Here is a 21,082-nt window from a genome sequence, read left to right on the forward strand (position 1 = left end):
AGTTAATAAAGCGTGGCTTAGCTAAGTTAGAAGTGGGCTATAAGTACAGCTTGGGACCATTTAGTAGATAAGTCCCCACTCTACTCTCCTATATATCATGGAGTTTGGTCTTGTAGGTGAGCCATACCTAACTATAACTCCTATAGATGTTGGTGGCATTTTTATTTTCCTTTTTGTTCCAATTAAAATTTGCTTTTTTTTCGTAGAAGATGGAGCATGAATAAACGCGCGACTGGTTAATTTTGTAGGCCAACAACTTGGTTAAGTTTCAAAACTGAAGTGATAGAAACCTATCAACAATATAACTGGTTCATGGATTTAATTTAACCTATCTTAGAGGTTAAGATGATGGACCATTCCCATCACAATGAAGTACTAGATTGGTCCATCACCTACAAACCATTACAACTCCCTGCTCTACTTCTTAGCCCCTTTTCAACTAGAGATGGCACCTAATTAACTAGGGCCTAAAATTTGTTTTATACGAAAAAACTCAAATTTTGGAAAAAATAATTATTTATATTTTTATTTAAATGGTTGACTCGTCTATCTATGTTATATATTTTTAAAAAAAAGAAAGAGTTCTCCATTTATTGGTGTTACGTTCTCACTCTATTTATAAAAGCTACACTGCACCAACAATCCACAGCGCGCGCACACTGCATATCTCTAATGGAATTTAAAAACATTAAGTTCTTCACGGCAGCGCCACCGTCGGCATGGCGGCGACAGGTGGCTCCACCATTGATATCTCCCAAGCAAGAGCTTCATGACATGGCTGAGAAATTACCCGCTCCATCCATTATCAAAGTCACACTACCCACCCCAAAACCGAGACCGTCAGTACCACCACAGCTTCCACTGCGTGGAAATGATGCGGACCGGCTTACGAAGGTAGACGGAGGAGGGCGGAGGATAAGAATACCGGCAACATGTGCCGCCAGAGTCTTCCAGCTTACTCGTGAACTCGGTCACAAAACCGACGGCGAAACTATTCAGTGGCTCTTAGAACGTGCTGAACCGTCCATCCTCTCTGCCACTGGCACTGGCGTTACCGCCGTTTCAATTAACGGCACCACCAAAATCCCCACCACTGATAATAATGACACTTTAACGGGCAAACGCAAACGTTGTGATTGTGTTAACGTTAAATTAAACGACGTTAAACAAAGAAATAATCATCCAATTACAACAATTAGGGAAAATGATGCAAACTTACCTAACAAAATGGCAACAATTTTAGCTCCGGTGATGTCAATAGTACCACCTCAGGCAATAATGCCAGTGGGATCAATGTTTCCTGTTCCGGCGAGAATAAACTCGAGTATGGCAGCACCGTCAACAGTTTGGTTAATTCAGCAAACACCATTGATACCATCAACAAGGCAAAGTGCAGCTCAGGTGAATTGTGTTAGTGTTAGGCCAGCAGCTACTTTCTTCGGTGTTCCAAATGCGTCACTCATTCCTGCTTCTGCTACCGACGTCTGCTCCTCCCACTCTTCCGGTCATTGTTGATTGTGCTGAATCAAGAGTCTAGAATGATCACGCCAAATTCATTGTTCATTATTGACCACACAGGAATCTAAAGCTAATGATCACTTTAATAATCAACTGTAACTCTTCTTCCATGATAACTGTTGCTTTGAAAATTCCTCAGATCTTTTATTTCCTCCGATTAATAGTTCAATCCATGACCAAAATTCACAAATTGTAGTTATAGCTAGTACAGATTCTCAAAATCATCTGAAGATTAAAAAAATGTGAACTGTACAACTTGTACTATACTCAACGGGATCACCATCTTCCTCTGCCTAATTGTTAACTGTATTGCAATCAGGGATGTATTAGCTTTTTCTGGGTTCAAAAATCTGAACGGGTGATGTAAAGAGAGAGAGAAAAAAAAAGGGAAATCAAATGGTAAGATTTTCTTGAATTGCCAGGAATGATCCTATTATGTTTCCACCAACATCTGGGAAATTTGCACATCCCGTAAGATTCTTCACCTTGCCTTTGCGATCAACTTCAACGGGGTATTTTAAGAGGTGCCCTCTCATTTCTGTTACTTCATCAGATGCGAATTGCTTCCAGTTATATTCACCCATGGACCTAACCCGTCTTACACATTCTAATGACTCCGGCTGTCTGAAGCAGTCCTCAACAACTCCGAGATGCTCCGCCCACAGAGACATTCTATATCCATGAATCTGCAGAAGATAAATTTGCACAGACAACGGCAAGCGGATCAGATGCACACACACATACAAACTCTTTTAGCTTTAACCTAGGGTTGGTCATAGAGAAAGGAGCTTAAAGAGTTGTTTGTCCTTAAATCTTCTGATTATACAAAGGCTCAAGGAATTGATTGTGGTGAATAGATACAGACAACTTAAAAGGCTCAAGGAATTGATTGATTGATTGATTGAAACTAGTAATTGAGTGATTGATACTAAGGCACATAAGCGATAACTGTAGCAATTCCTCTTTCTTTCTCAGAGTGCATACTTTGGTTCATTTCTATCTACAATATCAGCTTAGCACACACATCAAAAAAGTATCATATGATGTTTAAGTAATGTTTTTCATGGATTGATAAATGTAACCAAATTATTTTAGCACAAATACTGAATTTGCTAATCACCTGTCCATAGGGTGTTGACTGTTTTCTTGCCCATGTATGATGAGGTTGATATGCTCCCATCGCGATCTCGGTGTCTCTAGTGCCCTCCAGAGAGCGCTGGTTGATGTTTGCAGATCCCAATATCACATACTCATCATCCACAATCATGCCTTTTGAATGAACATAAATCATGAATCTACGGGATTTTTGGCTGAACGCCTGCAACAACATATTCAAATCATTAACTCTGACACTGATCAATAGTATGCAGAGCAAGACAGGTCGAGGGCACAGTTTTAGAACACAGGAGGAAACTTGCCAGAGAGCTAGTAATTTGTGTTTTAAAACTTGAAGTCTGTACTTCAAAAAAAAAAAACATCTTGCGACGGCCAATTAGAAAAAAAAAAGAGAATTTGAATAAAATGAAAATAAAGAGAATCTTCAACAAGTAGGTAAGTATACAAACTGTCACGACATAATTAGAATTTTTCAGATTATTTATTTAGGATAATAGGCAAGTACCTGAGGAGTGTTTGCTGCGCTAGGACTCTCATTTCCCTCAACTTTACCAGCCTCGCGGTTACCAAGACAGTAGAAGTTCAAATAATCTTCCGGAGAGCATGAATTCTCAAGCCCAACCTCCTCTAAAGCCTTGTAAATAGTCTCATACATCATTTGCATTGTCTTGTTCTGCAAACCAACATAGAGACACGGGGTTTCACTAACACAACTTGTAATAATCTGAGAGCAGTTGATTGTTCGATTAACTGAATGCATATGCTAGCATCCTTAGTATGGCACGATTTTCTCACCATCAACTCAAGCAGTTTAAACTTTAAGTAGCTTTACCTGCCAATATAGTATTCTCTGTGTAGCAGCACCAGTTGGATTACCCTCTGGCCACATTGGGAGGACAATGTATGCTGCAAACCTCTCATGCGCTCTTATCTTTTCAGCTATTTTAAGTGCAATTTCCATGGGAATCAGATTATTTGCACCTGCAGGCAGCACACAGGTAATTCAAATATTGGAATTGCTGACTACCAGAAGATAACTATATTCTTTCCATGATATGTAAAACTGTTAGCAGGCAGACTCAGCGCTTCTCCACTTAAACACCACGCTTAGTTCACGTGATGCAAGGCCTCTTACCCTCTTGACACTGCAACCCCCCCCCCCTCCCCCCCCCCCCAAAAAAAAAAACCCAACACACGCACACACAAAATAAAGGAATATGCCTCTTACCCTGTTACTTTCATTACTGTAATAACTTCTGAGTTGTCTCTCCAGAAAATATTCACTTCCCTGTCTTTTAGGATTATGCACAAAATGCTACTCCTTTCGTACCAATTATGTGGTGTTGTCTGACTGGACATGGAGTTTAAGAAATATGGGCAGACTTTGCGATATTCCAAAACTACCCTTAAAATAAATGAAATTTTTAATAGAAGAGTACATCTTTTTTGGACTTTTTGCCAAATAAGTGGGACCGAATATGGGTAAAATGTTGATAGTGCCATTAAATATGTGTCAAATTAGGAAATGTGTCATTCTTTTAAGAGCTGAGTAAACAGGAAAGTATGTTAGAGGGAGTAATAAATTGGTTTTGATAAATAAACAAACAGCTAGAAAAGAACCAGGTCTCTTGGAGTGAGCTATTGGTTATGTTGTCAACTGGATTCCAGGAATGCTACGTAGATATCGTAAGAACCATGTTTTTAGATGACTGCTGATCAGAAGCTGCAAAGCTAATTCCTACTGCAAGTTGGATTCTTTGAAGAATTAGGTTCATGGGCTACACATGTTGCATCAAGGAATTCGTGAAAAACAAGAATATATTGATACAATTGGACAAAAGGAAGGAAATTAAGAAACAGGAGAAAACATGTGGAGGTCAAAGAAAATGAGGCAACCAAGTCCAAGTAGGATTGGATTCCTTAACCAAAATACTTATGGTTTTGGAGAATAAAGTGCAAAAGAATTTGACCAACCTCACTCCTACATAAAGCACCATATTGTTGTCATTGGAGGCTAGTTCTATTTCTTAAAAATATGATTATTGCTCTTGATAAATAGCAGTCATTGCAAGAAGGTGTTGATTCAAGCTACTCAACAAAAGAACCTGTTCCAGAAGAATAAGTTGTTTAGTTCTTGAGTTGGTTAGGCTCGAGTGTTTGGTTCTAAATTGTAACCTATTTTTCTTTTCAGAAGTATTATTGTAGATGATCAATTGTGAAGTTCATTTGGTTTCTAGAGTAGACTAGGAGTATAGTATTGAAAGGGATTGCTACAATTGGGTTGATTGTAGAGGACCATCAGAAATTTGTGGGTGGCTCTAAAAAGCAACTCAAAGATTATTGTGAGCAGAGGAGATAAACTAAGTTCTGAACAGATGACGGGTGTGGCAATGGGATTCTAAGGGACCTGTTCCTGGTCTTCTCCCAATATGCACAAACCCTGATGGCAAATCAGAGGAGATATGGTCGGAACCTAGTATTCCAAAGGTTGATTAATGACTGGGAGATTGATTGAGTGGTGAAGTTCTTGAGCTTTGATCAGTGGATTCCTTGGTACTACTCTAGAGCCAGACAAATAAGCATGGAGACATCACAAATATGGGATGTTTTCTGTGAACAGACTGTCCAATTGGGGACTTAGAGAAAGTGCAGGAAGAGAGGCATCAACTTAGGATCTAGATGCCTCCTTTGTAAAGAGGCTCTGGAGACTAACAAGCACCCAGTAATGCATTGTAAGGTTACTGCTCAGGTGTGGGTTCTGTTTACTAACACAGTCAATGGATACTGGACTATGCCAGAACACACTTCTAACCTCCTAAGTTGTTGGATCAAAAGGGGAGGCAGTAGAAGTCAGAAGAGATGGTGGAGAACAGTTCCAGCATGTATTTGGTGGAAAGGAATCAAAGAATTTTTTAAGGGAAGGAGTGTACAATATAGAAGATCAAATGGAAAGTAATTACTACTCTAGGCTTTTGGTGTAAAACAGGATATAGAGGATGAGATCCAATTAGTGGACTTCATAGGATCTTTGTAAGTATTTATATATTTTTCTTTTCTTGTAATCATCTTTTGGAGGTGGCCAACATACCTTAATGCTGAGGAATACAAAAAGTTACCAGTTTAAAAAAAAGGTACTAGAGTTTATAGTCCCTTTGATTATAGAATTGTAACCTAAAACTGCTCCTCCTGAAGTCAATGATGTTTTGAGGTAAATTCAACAAGTGTAGGTCGTGTTTCATTACTCCCTTGAGTAAGAAGTTCTCCACATAGAACTACTTGCGCACTTTAATTTCCGCACTTCACATTCTGTTTGTGTCTAGTTTACTTACGTTTAACCGCGAAAATTGGGCAAGACACAATTTACCCCCTCTTGGGTGTAGGTGTATTGGTAAAATAACAATAAGCAGGATAAATTTCCCTAATAAAGTACCAAGAAGGTACTCCAAAAAGGAGTTAAAACATTGCTCGTTACAATTACACACCCTCAAAGTCTAGAAAATCAAAATAATGAGACATATTATCTATCATATAACTCCTACAACCAAAAGTATGGAATCTGTAGGCATCTATATTCTTTAGGGGGAAAATTATGTTTTTGATCTTCAAAGCATCTCTTATTTCCTCTCTGACCTAATAGTCGTTTTGCATATCTGTTTCCATCTTCTATTCATTTTTTGAGTCTGCCATCATTAAATGACACCTCCAATAATTTGTGGCATCACCCAATGCACCACACAAATGCTTTGGTTTGAGTCTCAAATGCTAAGTTATATCCTTGTGTGTGATTTTCAGTTAGGTAAGGGGAAGCCTGAAATTCTATTTAATATGTTAATCAATCTGATCTAATCTCGCAAGTACAAGAAAATTTTCGTCATTTCCAACCCTTCTCAGCCCGACATGATAAAGAAGACAAGCATACAAAAGGATTAGAAAGATGATGATATATTAGCCATAACATAAAGCTGGTTATGTCAAAACTCAAGGACATAAGCTATTTACGTGATTCATGCAGGTGTCTCAACAGGTAATCTTTAGTGGACCTAAATCAACTATGAAAAAGAGAGAACTAGCAAATATAAACAGTTAGATGCATCAGAATTTACTATCCATACTTGTGTGCCGGCAACATTACACAAAAACTTCTGAAGTGTTTAGTTCTATTTACTTTTGGTGTAAACATAGTTAATTAACTCAAACAGAAACATCTTTGATATTCTAGATTGTTTGTAGGCAACAGATATAGTTTTGAGCCTTGATAAATTGTAATACTTTTGAAGGGAAACTCACTTTTGGTTGTAGTATGCCTGTGGATATATAGGAGTAAGGTTACCAGTTTTAAAAAAAAAAACAGACAAAAACTTGCAGAACCTATGCACAAACCCAGCCATTATTTGGTGCCAAAACACTTATATCTCCAGCTAGTACCTTCACTATCCTTGTGCTGTGCCAAAGAGCCATGTCTCCCACATAGTGAGCTGCCCTCCCAAAGAATCCTCTGCATATGCAGTTGATTGGACTTGAAACTCAGGAATGAGCTTGACATTGGATCCATTAGTGGGTAACAAGGATGTAAAGGTACCATAAAAGTTATTGCGGCAAAGTAGTAGTGTCTACTCAGAGATGCACATAGGCCACGAATAGTATTTTTTTTCTTTTCATGATGACGGTGGTGTCCAGGCCAGCTTGAGCGTAGCTCAACTATTCTATCGGGTGCCTGCTACTTCCCACTAGCACAGGCACCGACAAACTTTGCCAACCAAGGGTTGGACATATGAGAAGAATTGACCTAATGTTTTTGCCTCCACTGAGCATGAATAATATATTTTTAAATATACTCCGATGGCTATTCTATAATAAGAAGCAAATGACAATGATGGATTTGCTTGTTCGATGTATTCAGAAATTGGCAAATATTTATACACAGCATAAAAACAGCTTCTCACCAACATCTTTATGTTGACTCCAGTTGTATGAAGAACCAATGAAATATTGATTTTCGATGTAAACGAAGTGTTGAGCAGCACGGATAGCCTTCACATATGCTGTGTGTATGCTCATGTCAATAAGTACATTTTTACCACACACCAAGTTCTGCAAAAAAAGATGGGGAAAAACGAGTTTACTTTAAATTAGTAAATAAGTACTCCCTCCATCCCATCTTATACAATGCACTTTGACTATGCACCGATACTTTTGGAACTTGTGGTCTAAAACAAGCCATAAATATTTGTGTGGGTACAAATTACCTCATTAAGGGAAAAAATGGAGGTTTCAAGTTAAATTGTTTTAATATAGAATGGTATCATTTTTGTTGGATAGACTAAAAAGGAAAATGCATCTCATAAATTGGTATAGAAGGAGAATATGTTTTGGTGCACACAAACAATCCGTCCATCTATCATTCTCACCTTCATTGTAGCTTCTTTAGGATCCTTTGGAAAGCCTTTGACCGAGTTCGAGTCAATTGAACGAAATATCTGCTTAATGGTTGAAAAAAGAATATATGACTCTAAGATCAAAGACAACACACAAATTAAACTTCTAAGATGTTGATATTAAGTTAATCACTCAACCTGTACATGCCAACCGTTAGGGTCATCACTGCTCACAGATGGAGCATCAGAGATACCGACAATTTCAGGCATTCTTTCAATTCGAAGCAAATCATCCTCAAATGATGTCTTCAACTTTCTAATGCCATGAGGCTTTGAAGCCTTCAACCAGCGTTCCTCAAAGTTTGTGAGAACATCATATGCTGCTGGACCATCAATTTTAGAGTGCAAGTCATGCCATGGTTCTCTTGGACAACCAGCTGTACTCCCCTGTTAAGTACAGGTATGGATTACTATCTAAGCAAACATGTAACTTGAGGGGGGAAAGGTAATTGATGAGAAGCCAACCTCTTCATCCAAGAAATATATCAAAAAAGAAAAAACACAATGAAAGGTAAGTAATAAGACAGAAGTTTTCATCAGAAGATGCATGTTCAACTTAATAATTGTGATTGTAAAGTTTAGTAAAACAAATTAAGTTGATGCAGTTCACTACTGATCAGTATGTAAAATCTTCTCCTGGTGCAAAGTTGAATTATATAGACTAAAGATAAGTACTAATGCAAGAACTGAATGTCAACAGAGGAAGATGTAGAAAGATAAGTCTCATTCTCTTCGCTTGACCAAAATTTTTAATCTGATCCAAAGGTTGAAAATGGTATAAGCATTTAACAGTATTGGTCTAAATCAGTCTTCATTTTTCTAAAATGCTAGACCGTACTTTAACCAGACATGGTCAGTAAGATAGTAGTCGAAAATGTATTTCTAATATTATTTGGAAATAAGGACGAAGTGTCAGATCTTAAATTACTCCAGTGAAATAAATGGTTCTCCTTTAACTTGTTGAACAGGGACATCAAAACAGGGGAACAATGATTTTCATTTCGATATCAGGAAGAGATTTTCAACTAGATGGTTTGGTACAGGAACCACAAATGGCAATAACCTGATGTCTGGTCATTATCATAATATATAACAGTTCTTACACTAAATAAGTTTTTAAAGAAGACGAGATTCACTAATTGAAAACCTAAACTGCTTCAGTTTCACAGACAAAAAAAAACTCCAACTATTGTTGATATGTATACCCATTATTTCTACGTTAGCTAGGGTTGGCCAAGCTCAAAGATATTGAAGGTACTGATACCTTGGGGTAAGAGAATCCTAAAGAATTAAAAAATAACCAAGTTTTGTACTGTCTGTATTACTGACAAATCCTATATAGTTAGAACTTGCAAGTAACCAAGAAAAACTCATTGCGAAGATTGTCATACTTGTTCATATAACTAGAATATGCAGTGGAAATCAGAAAATTAACAACGGCAATTAATGTCTCTGAAATCAAACAAAAGGATATTAAGGATGATAAGTTACGGCATAAGTAGGGTTATGATAGTCCTCAGAGTGCACTGTCTTTAATGTTCGAAATAAAGGATGCTCCGGAGTATCATATCTCCCATCACACAAGTCAAGTCCTCCAACAAATGCTACGATTTTTCTTCGATTGTTGCCGGCATCAGCATCTATTATCACAGTTTTCTGATGATGTGTATAAATTACTCCAACTTCCTGCACACCAAAACTCACAAGAGATTGGGCTAATGGAGAGTATTTAAGATAATTAACTTAATTGAAGTAGTCCAGCAATATAACAGCATCAGACATCATCAAATGTACCTTAGTGGTAACGATCAAAAGTTTTCAACTCTTAAAATATACTGAGAAGATGCATGCCATACAAAAATAATATCAAACGAAATTATTCTATCCACATGATAAGGGACTCAGGGCACACCTTCAGTGATCGGTACCAGAAAATGTCAGCAAAGAAACATAGAGGGAAGGAAGAAATGAAATGCAGTCAAACGAGATTTATTGTTCAAACAAGCTTTACTATGGGGGGAGGGGGGGATTCTTACTTAGATGATTGGTCCTCGCATTCAAAAGACAATATGGGATTAATACTAGGAGAAACTATAAGCTCAATAAAAACCGTATGGAAAAAGGAAGTTATTCATCCACTGAACAAGGAAGCTAATATAAAAACAAATATGCAAGTATACATTTCTAGATGTATTAGAACAGTGAATGATGCTCAATGGCAATGATTCTAAACTAGAATTCCTGCAGGGCTACTGATCTCAAGTAAATCTTTTTGATAACTGGTCTCAAATGACTTACCACAGAAAGAATCATTGAAAGAAATGTCAAAATCTAACTTACCCTCTGCTTGACCCAACTGTGGCGCTTCCCTGCTACTCGAGGACAAAGCAGCACTTTCACGGAAGAATGCTTGAAAAAACTGCGAGTCTCTTCATCATGGGTTGCCATAACACCATCCTGCAGCTCAAAGTTAAGCATTTAAAACTACAATTAATGACGCCTTTGGGGACAATCTAGAGAAAATAACAAGAAGATAAAAACAGAAATTGGTTAGAGTGCCAACACCTATTAGCATTGCTTAAAAATGCTAAAATAGAAGTCCGTCATCAAATAATCTTACTGAAATAAATAAATATCAAGATATGAATAGGCTGCAAGTATAACAGAACCAAAATCTACCTTGCACATCCAGGACATGGATTCTTTCCAGTTGTCTTAGTTGATGCACTATTTTTCATGCTGAAAAAAGATAAACTTGCCCTTGATGGTAATTTGACTTGGCAGTCACGAAACATTAACTTAAAGAGGCTTCTAATTTACTTTATTAATAAATTGTCTATGAATGTATATAATGGTATTTTAACAGATTAATAGTTAAAATTCTGAGTAGAAGGGTTGTTGAGTAACTAACAGCATATAAGCAGATGATGTGTGCATAGGATACATGTACGATTTCACATTATCTTTTCTCCGGACATTTTAAATGATTGTTTGGAAAAGGAATATAAACAAACCTATATCTGAGGCATGTTGTTGATAACAACTTAAGACACTGAAATTCAATCTAATATTCAGATGGTGCTTGAGTATTAATTTTATGCACATAAGAAAGTCAGAAGTTCAATATAATTATGTTATCATTTACCGTTTTATAGCCAAGGATGCTTCTTGATGTAGGGTCATCCCATATTAGAAGCAGCACTCTAACACCTTCTTGTGACTTTAACTTTAAAAGATCCCCGAGAGTGCAACCTTCAGCAGAAGCATCATCTCGAACAAGTTTGACTTTGTGCCATACTGACCAACCTGTAATGTAGATCAACCGTCGGGCTTGGCGTATGGCGTCAAAGATGTCACGCCAACACTTCCCATGTACATATTGCATTCCATAGTCAAGCATCACATTTGGAAGGCATCCATCAGGCACATGAGCATCTTGATACAGAGTAACTGTTCCACCCATCCGCAGTGGAAAATAAGTTCCAGGAACCCCATAATACTCAGGACCAGCACCAACTCCATGATGGTAAAAACTTAATTTATCCATTGGATAATATTGGACTGATATCCTCAAAACTGCTCCAGCCTTGCAAGGTCTTCCACTACTGTTCAGGATCGGAAAGAACCCCTCTACTTTACCCCCTCCATATATCTGTTCTAGAGGGACAGCCACTGTCCCCATAAGCTGAGAACCTACTATATCATCGTCCTTGACAAGAAATTGTACTTCCGCTGCATAGTGTGCAACAGGGACATTAAAATGTTGCATCCACACGGGATTTTCGTTATTGTTTATGACATAAGTCCGGCCAATCGTTGCATCCGCTATATTAATTGAGACGTACGGATCACTTGTGATCTTATTACTCATTTGGCCAAACATATCCCCAATGGTTTTGTGGAACATGTCCATGTTTGGGAGATTTTTTGCTTCGTATACCCAAATTTCCAGATTTCCATGTAAGAGCAAAACTTTCAAAGAGCTTTTGGAAGGCATGAATGGCACAACCTGCATAGCTTGAGTATTCTGTGGTTCAGCACATGAAGTTGGATAGGTTGGTTTTGCTGACTCAGCTTCCCATCTTGAAAAGGATGAATTAGGGTGTCCATAAATATTCCCTTGAGCATTGTAGTTTGCGGGAACAGGGTTCGGGCCCGCGTGATAAGTTGCAGGGGAACTAGGAACTGATGCTGATGCAGGGGCAGGAGGAGAAGCATGTGAAGGGTGATTTTCAGACAAACTCATATTTGCAACAAGATCATGTATTGGTGGATAAGCTGAAGGGCGAGTGGAGGAGTCATCTTTACCATAATCATAGCCTGCCCCAGAACTACTAATAGATGAAACACTATCCTGGCGATGGAGAGAGTCATGAACTTTGGATGGTTGGCTCTCCAAAGGCCTTTCTGGCCAGGAATGTTGATAATGCTGAGGTGAAGCATAATGGTAACTGCCTTGATGTTCAGAAGTAGGCACAGTAGATGTTGGGGGAGGTGGATATGCATGGGCTGGATAGGGAGGAGAGGCACCAGGTGATGCCGAAGGGTAACCATACTCGAAAGAGCTGGAGTGATGGAGAGTGGGCGCTGGAGGTGCTGATGGAGCTGATGGACCTGGTGGATAGGGATGATAGTTATAATGACCAGAATGTTGAGTGTTGTAAGGGGGAGGATATTGAGGGGATTGATGTGGATATGGATATGCACCAGAACCTTGCGGAGGATATGCACCAGAACCTGGTGGGGGATATGCACCAGAACCTAGTGGAGGATATGCACCAGAGCTAGGAGGGGGGTATGGTTGATTTGAAGGTGGTGGAGGGTAGCCATAACCAGTGTTATATGGGTATGAATGTGAATAATTGTTATAATTGTCCATCAGTACACACTACCAGGTTGCACTAGTCTCGTTCTTTGGTGTACACTAACATACAAACTGATCAAACCAAACCAATAAATGAAGAAACAAGAAGGTCTATCCAAGATCCGGAATTTTACCCAAATTCAACACACCATTACATAAAACAAGCTTAAACAAACTTCCTTGCCTCTTTTGGAAGAGGGGATTGCCAAAGATAGATGTTCTAAACAAAATACATAAAATTGCTCATGTTAAGAAATCGATTTTATGGGGTCGTTGAATCTTGAAATATATTCATAATGTGAAAGAAAAATAGAAGGTAATTCAGCAATGAAACGCAAAAGATGAAGAAAAGATAGTACCTTTTGACTAATTACTTAAAAGAAAAAGATCACACAGAATAACAGGATCATGTGAGAAAGGAGAAGATTCCCAGAAATGACAGCAATTGAACTTTGTGCCACAAAAATGGCGAATTAGTGCGTGTAGGTGACGCGTTTAAGGTGTTTCGGAGAGATTGAAGAATGACAGGGATTCAGGGTGGGTGCCGTTATCTTGACAGAGACCGAAGGGTTCTTTGACGGTGAGAGACTTTTTCTGCTACTTTGCACTTTAACAGCGTCATTGCTGGCAGTTTCATACAAATAAACTACAACAAATTACAAATATTAACACTAAAAAAGCATAATTAATGTCATTTAATTTGACATCAATTAATATATATATCTAAAAATTGTCTAATTATAGATGTGCTATATAAACACGTGAATTTGTACGTAGTGGAATACATCCTTTTTTTATTATATTATTTATTTATCGAATATTTTTTAATTTTGATATTTTCTTTTACTTTAGTTTTTTTTAACAAATCAAGAAAGAATAATATTTTTTTTATATTATGGGTGTGTTTGGTATAAAGCAAAATATTTTTTGGAATATGTTTTTTAATTTTCTCATATTTGGTTGAATTAAAAATTTTGAAAAATATTTTTCAAATCAATTCAATTTCCTTTAAATTAAGAAACTGATTTCTTCAATTTTTCTCCAACTTTAAATTACATTATTTTGTTTAAAAAATAAATTTAAAACTTATTTTAAAAAATATTTCAAATTTCAAATTTTTATTTTTTCACTATGTCCCTACCCTCCCCCCCCCCCACCCCTCCAAACAAATTAAGTTTTTTAAAAAAATATTTCAATTATAAGTTATTATTTTTCACCCCCACCCCGACCAGTCATTACCCTCTCAAAAAATTAAGTTATTTTTAAAAAATATTTTTTATTTCAAATTTTTATTTTTTCACCTCATTCCTACCCGTGATCCCATTACCAGCCCCCACTCCCCTCCTTTTCAATTTCAAAATTTCATTTTTTTCACCTCTACCCCTCACCCCTCCCAAAATAAATTTTGAGCTTATTTTTAAAAATATTTTAAATTTTAAATTTTTATTTTTTCACTTCCAATCTCCACCCAAAAATAATAAATTTTTTCATTAAAAAAATTGAAAAATTATACACCAAACATGAGAAAATAACTCAAAAATCTATTTGTTTAACAGCAAAACATTTTTCTTCATATCAAATACACTCTATATCTCAGTTAATTAACATTGAGTTAATGTGATTAGTGACTAAATATATTCGGGACTAATCAATGAATAAGGACAAAATGATAAACTCACTATATCAATCATTATTCTTTTAATACGTGTGTCAACTCAAAACATGACAAGTAAAAAGGGACTAAGGAGATAAATAGGTATACATTTCCTACGTGATGTTATGTGTATATGTCATGTAGAACTGTACGTCTATTTCTTTGATTTTATTGTGTTTAAATATCTATTTCGTGCACACTTAAAATTAAAAAACAACTAAACTCAAATTAAATAGCATAATTATGCTAATTAAAAATCAAAGTATGGGCATATTTTTGTTGAGTTTAATTTTGCCACAGTATAAGATCTTTTGATTTGTCTTGTGATGGCGTCATTTGTTCAAGAATCTGGTAAACCACTTTAACTTATTTGATTATTGTATTTTAAGTTTTTAATTTGAGTGTTAAAATATTTAATTCATCTTAAATTCAATAAACAAGTTAGATTATCAAACAGCTGATGAGTTCAACCAATTTTAGACTTTTAGCTCTTACTTTTGGTTCTAAATTTTTTTTTAAATGAACTAAGTGATGTAATGGTAACGTTACTTTATGAATATGTGGGCTTTTCTTTATTTTAGGCTAATCAACGGTCAATATAATAAGTTGTAAAAGCCAAATTGAAGTGTATTAAGCTTGCATTTTCTTTGTAATGATTAAAATGTTTGAATACAAATAAATATATATATATGATTATTCAGAAGTAATATACTTTGAAGAATAACTAATTAATAACATTCATTTTTTAGTTCATTTTCTCCTCTGAATATTAAAATTTTAAATATAAATTCAAATAAAATAAAATACTAATCAATCTAATATTATCAACAAAATATTAGAGAAATAATTTTATATAGTCGTTATTGACGATTTTTGATTGTCGATAATGATGACTAATTAACGGCGATTGTTGATAATTATGGTGAATAACTAATAGTAGTGTCGATAAATATGGTTGGAAAAATATGAAGGATAACAAGTTTCATTTGTATCACTAACCAAATGTCTACACAAGGCAAAATTGTGTCATTTTATGAAGAAAAAAAGCTTATAGTGGAATACTTCAAATGTCTCAAATAGAAGAAATGAAAATGGCTTGAATGTTTCAGTGTGTTAGGCTCCTTCTTTGGCCAATAAGGTCAAATTTTTTTCTTTTTCTTTGAAAACTGCAATACAGTATTTGATTATACTATAGTTAGTTTATTCAGAAGAATACATTGACAGTTTCAAGAATTGGATCAAATTTTCCCTACTTTGAGTTACTGCCAAGTGACAGCAATGGGACTTCTAACTATATGTGTTCTTGAAATCCACGTCAGTGAACCAAATGTTGAATCAGCAGGACTCCTTTTTCCCTTTGTAACAAACCTCACTTTGTATCTCAGTTTCTGTCCCTTTTTATGAAATTTCAGAATTTTTGGCTTCACAGTGACTGATACTCCATAAGGTGTCTTCACTTGTACAATGTAAGTACTCCTAGGGGTCCCAACATTTGTCACAGTTCTTTTAAATGTCTGGATCAGATGTTGGTTGTTGCTGTCGAAAAGTACAGAGAAAGAAGGGTAGTTGAGATTACCAAGTGATTGAAATGAATGACTAGGACAAGTATAATTTTCTCTCAACAAAAGGGCTATTTGGGAAGAGTTGTAGTTTAGGCTACAGATATAATGTAGGTAATCTTCGGTTGAGATATCGTAGATAAGGCCTGGATCAGAAGCTCTTTCAGGATCAACATGTCCTGAGCCAAAGACGAATGGTGTAGCTGATAGTGAAGTTTCGGAAACAGCATCTGCAATTGGAGTTCTTTTTTTGTCAAGGGTATAAGCAGTTGTCATTAGTGCTGACTTGATTGCTGCTGGTGACCAATCTCTATGGACTGATTTAAGCAATGCAGCTAGTCCACTGACATGAGGGCAAGACATGGAAGTGCCAGAAAGAATGTTGAATTGCACGCTTCTCTTATCGCTCTTTAGCATTGATGGGCTGATATTTGGAGGCCAGGCAGCTAATATGTCCACACCTGGAGCAGTAACATCCGGCTTGATAATATCCGGTCCAGCTGCACTAGGTCCTCTAGAGGAAAAGGCAGCCACTACTGGTGCGCGATTGCCATAAACTGTTCCCTCGAATTTGATTGAAGCTGTGGCTGTTTTTGTCAAGTTAATGTACTTCTTGATAGCAATGCCAGCTGAAGCTCCCAAGGATGTGGCAGGCAGGACATGAGCATCGGCATAAAGTTCATCGCCCTCTTCAACTCTATTTACCATAATCATTCCAGCCCCACCAGCTAACTTCACTTGCTCTCCCTTTTCAGCTCTGCCATTGATTCCTTTCTCACAGACAACAATCTTGCCTTTGACTAATCTTGAAGATAGTGTCTCATTGGTGCAAAATTGAGCTCCTTCCCCGCCTGCCGTTCTTCCATAAACAAGTGGCAATTGCATTGTAGGCTTGCCTACGTACAATGAAGCCCCTTTAAAAACATGTCCATTTCCAAGCTTTACAATAGTTGGAAAGCTGCGGTCCAACGAGCTTGCAGCAACAGTCATAATCCAAGGTGCTGCATTGCCAACAGTTGAACTCAAAGGCCCTGAATTTCCTGCTGAACATGACACAAAGACCCCATGTTGGACCGCACCAAATGCAGCAATCGCTATATTATCAATATAAAATGGCTTTGGCAAGCCTCCTAAAGAAAGTGACAATACATCCACCCCATCAATAACAGCTTGATCAATAGCTGCTAATACATCAGAGCTTGAGCAACCTAACATGAAACAAGCTTTGTAGACTGCAATTCTTGATCCATAGCTCATACCACCAGCCAAGCCTTTAGCCAGACCGAAAAGGTTGGCACCATTGACAAGATTTCCAGCTGCTGTTGAAGCAGTATGTGTTCCGTGGCCTTGTGAGTCTCGCGCTGATCTGTAGTCCTCTTTTTCATTGATTTTCCCTGCAGCAGCTTCATATCCTTTGGGAAAAATCCTTGCACCAATAATCTTCCTATTACAATTTGATCGCGCAAATTTGGTTCCAGCTTCACATTTGCCTTTCCAACGAGAAGGCACCGGTGGCATGCCAGAATCACGGAAACTTACATGTTCAGGCCAAATTCCAGTATCGATAACCCCAACGATCACATCAGAGGTCAAATTTGGACCACTCCAAAGTCCTCTGCCACTTTTCAGCCCAAGAAACTGAGGTGAATGAGTTGTGTGTAGGCTTAACATTTCATCTGGCACAGCTGTAAGGAATCCATCAACTTGTTTTAGTGATTCAAGTTGTTTCTTGGAGAGTTTCGCCGAAAAACCAGAAATGGATTTTTCATATACATAGAGAAGCTGAGGAGGCTTTTCTTCTTGTTCCTCTTCACTATTAACAGATATAGAACTAATAACATCTTCATACCATCTTTTGGAAATCCCAAGATTACTGTCTAATGATCTGACTTTGGTCTTGTCCATATGAACAACATATACGTCTTGTTCAGCTAAAGTAGATGAAATCACTGAAACTATACATGCTAACAAAAACATGCAGTTTCTGAAGCTCATCTTCACTGCCAAACAGAGGGAAAAATTAGAAAATTATGAGAAAAAGTTCATACATACAACACTTTGTTTATAATAAAGTTAACCCGAGGCGAAGGAGTTTCGGAGTTCTAAATTTTAGGACAAAAGATTGATAGTGGGGTTTGAACCCACGTCACTAATGTAAACATGGCCCCTTCCTTATCACAAGTTAATATACATATATATTTATTTAATTTTGAACCCCACCTAGCTTCGTCAATAGTTACGAGCCAACGAAAATAATAAATACTCCGGACAAATACAAAAGCATTCATACTTGTAGGATTTAATTACATGAACAGAGTACTTTGAATTGCAGTCACTTCTTGTGAGCAAAAGCTAAAACTAATACACTCTAAAAGTGACAAGATAATGACAATATCAAAAAATTATACTAGTATATTTTTTTTTATTTTCTTTAAAAAAATAAATTACTAAAAATTCGTTCATCTAAGTTTCAAGAGCCTTACGTCAAACCGAAGAACCGAACTTCTCAAAAAAAAAAAAAAAACACAAACATCAAATCATGGAATCCAAAACCGAAGAACCAAATTATTTTAGTTTGATCTGATTTTTTAATTTTTCGATATTTATGTCCACCCTTATTGAAGCCATACTCGTGAAGCAATAACTTCAACCACAAACCACTACATCTAACTAAGGTTGAAAATGTGAAGGTATTAAAGCAAAACTAACTTGTACCACACGTGAAATATTTTATATATCACGTATATTTAGACCATAAAGGAAATTGGTACATGTATTTAATTTCTACCTAATTAAGTTGTGTGCCATAGCGAATCTGGAGTAGACACTATAAGCTTAATTATATATGCACCTAAGAAAAAGATTAAAACACATGTACATAAAAAAAAACAGAATCGATTAACTTTAAATTCTGAATCAGTTACTAATACTCGTGCGTATATATTAGAATGCTATAATGTGCATGGTATTGTAAATATGAATATAAGGAGAAAACATACCTTTGTTTTGGGATATTCAGATCAAGTACTGAGGAAATGATAAAGGCTGATGAATAATTTAAATAGGCCAAGGGAAAAAGTGTGACAAATTATGGCACTTTATTTTTGCTAGTTAACAATAAAGAAAAATGAAATTAAAAAGAAAACTTTTTTTTAAATTAAAAAAAAAGGTGGAAAAGCAGCTTAAACAATTGAGAGGAAATAGAGATATGATGGAATAATGCTGGCTTTTAGGAACTTCTATAGTGTAATGCTGGCTTTTAGGAACTTCTATAGTGCTATATATAAAAATACTTTTGTGCAATCATTGTTCAAAGAAGTTGTATTTCTTATTCTTTGGGTCACTTAAAAATGGTGATACTAAACATAATTATTAAATATTAGACCCCACCAAAAAAAAAATTAACTTAGCTTCATGTTGTTCATATTATTATCTTTTAAGATTCTTGTACATATATATATTTAAATAAGATTCTAAATAAAAACAGATAAATAAATTGAAACGAAATAGTACATAAATTAGGATATGATATTATCTTGAATCAGGATCGGAGCTATCATCGTAGTTATGAGTTACACCAAAAATAATATTTTTTGCTAAATTCTTAAATTACGTTAAAAAAAACATTTGATAGGTATGAAAAATCTATTTTGTATATAATAAGAAAAAAATAATTGTTATTTTTAATTTATTAATTAAAAAATATTGGCTCCACTCCTATCTTGAAGATGGGTTAATACATATAATATTTTTGCTTAAAGATAAAAGATTAGTTGCCGGAAAAACATTCGGTGACGGCCCTCATAAATGTAGAAATCTAATTGCTGTTTCGTAATTGTATTATATGTTTGACTTTTAAGTGTTGTTTCTTTTCCCTTTTTTTCTCGTATTTATATTAGAGTTTGATTAAATTTAAATTTGTGTAGCTTTTTAATAAAGACAATTCTATATTTAAGGGATTCAAATTTAAGACTTTTAATTAAAAATAATGCGTACAGTACGATCTTTGTCGATTGTTTTGCGAGCAACAAAAAATGTAAGATATAATCAATCATGTGTGGTGGCAAAAACATTAAATGTTAGGTTTTGGTCAGCTCCCAATAACTTGTATTCTTACTTGTAGCCAATAATACGGCTGAAAATCTGTATAGTTATTGTTGACCTCTGTTGCTTGAATTGTATTTTACTAATATCTTCTCTGTGTAATAAATGGCACTTTGATTTCAAGATTTCATTTTTATATATACTAGTGTCCGAGAACTTGCGTTGCACGTTTATCCTAAAATCCTTCATATAAAGTTTGTATTGCAAAAATAAATTTAGACTATATATATATAAATATATATATATATATATATATATATATATATATATATATATATATCAAGAATTAGCTATTATCACATTTGTTACCGACCCAAAGGTATATATGTACATTTCACAAATTTCGTCAATAATTTATTTTCTCGTAAATTTAAAGAATAAAGTTACAATGGTTCATCAACGTATAAGACACCATTGAATCTCTTCATCTTCATTTTTATTCTCTTCATGGTCATTTTTTTTAATCTTTCTTTAATTTTTTTGTTAGTGAGTTGGATTCACTTGAACAGAAATCACATCAACTTTTTGTCTTGTAGGATATTCCATTGATTTTCATGAATGCAGTGAGTAAGTTAGAAGTCTTTCTTCTTGTCCTTGTGTAAAAGACTCTTTTTTTTTTATATTCGAGAATCCAATTAAGTGTTCCGTCTCAACTTCTATATAATGATTTTTGTTTAAAAATCAAACAAAAAATTTATTAAGACCACATCAACTTACATAGAAGCAATTAATTGCATGTAAGGAACAATGATATATTACCTGGAAATCGATACCACTTGAAACAATTTAATGTGTGTTGCTTCACTTACTACATCATCACTATGAAATATTA

General features: G+C 35.8%; 3 protein-coding genes across 3 annotated transcripts; 1 reads left to right on the top strand and 2 right to left on the bottom strand.

Moving 5' to 3' along the window:
* The first annotated feature begins 672 nt into the window (after positions 1-672).
* On the top strand, positions 673-1,515 carry LOC104649092 (transcription factor TCP9). Its single transcript, XM_010327727.2, has one exon. The coding sequence runs from the start codon at positions 673-675 to the stop codon at positions 1,513-1,515; it is 843 nt and encodes a 280-aa protein (XP_010326029.1).
* Positions 1,516-1,637: 122 nt separating this feature from the next.
* On the bottom strand, positions 1,638-12,377 carry PLDb2 (phospholipase PLDb2). Its single transcript, NM_001247179.1, has 10 exons — positions 11,215-12,377; positions 10,410-10,526; positions 9,561-9,755; positions 8,208-8,456; positions 8,043-8,111; positions 7,578-7,725; positions 3,467-3,615; positions 3,140-3,307; positions 2,639-2,836; positions 1,638-2,204 (listed from the first exon to the last, which is right to left on the bottom strand). Exons 1-10 carry the CDS (start codon positions 12,313-12,315, stop codon positions 1,911-1,913), a joined length of 2,688 nt encoding a protein of 895 aa, NP_001234108.1. The 5' UTR covers positions 12,316-12,377; the 3' UTR covers positions 1,638-1,910.
* A 3,313-nt stretch (positions 12,378-15,690) lies between these two features.
* Positions 15,691-19,488, bottom strand: LOC101267161 (subtilisin-like protease SBT1.1). Its single transcript, XM_004229816.5, has 2 exons — positions 19,146-19,488; positions 15,691-18,146 (listed from the first exon to the last, which is right to left on the bottom strand). Exon 2 carries the CDS (start codon positions 18,139-18,141, stop codon positions 15,847-15,849), a length of 2,295 nt encoding a protein of 764 aa, XP_004229864.1. The 5' UTR covers positions 18,142-18,146; positions 19,146-19,488; the 3' UTR covers positions 15,691-15,846.
* Between the last annotated feature and the right edge of the window lie 1,594 nt (positions 19,489-21,082).

This window comes from Solanum lycopersicum, chromosome 1, assembly GCF_036512215.1.
Source record: "Solanum lycopersicum chromosome 1, SLM_r2.1".
In the NCBI taxonomy this organism is placed as follows: Eukaryota; Viridiplantae; Streptophyta; class Magnoliopsida; order Solanales; family Solanaceae; genus Solanum; species Solanum lycopersicum.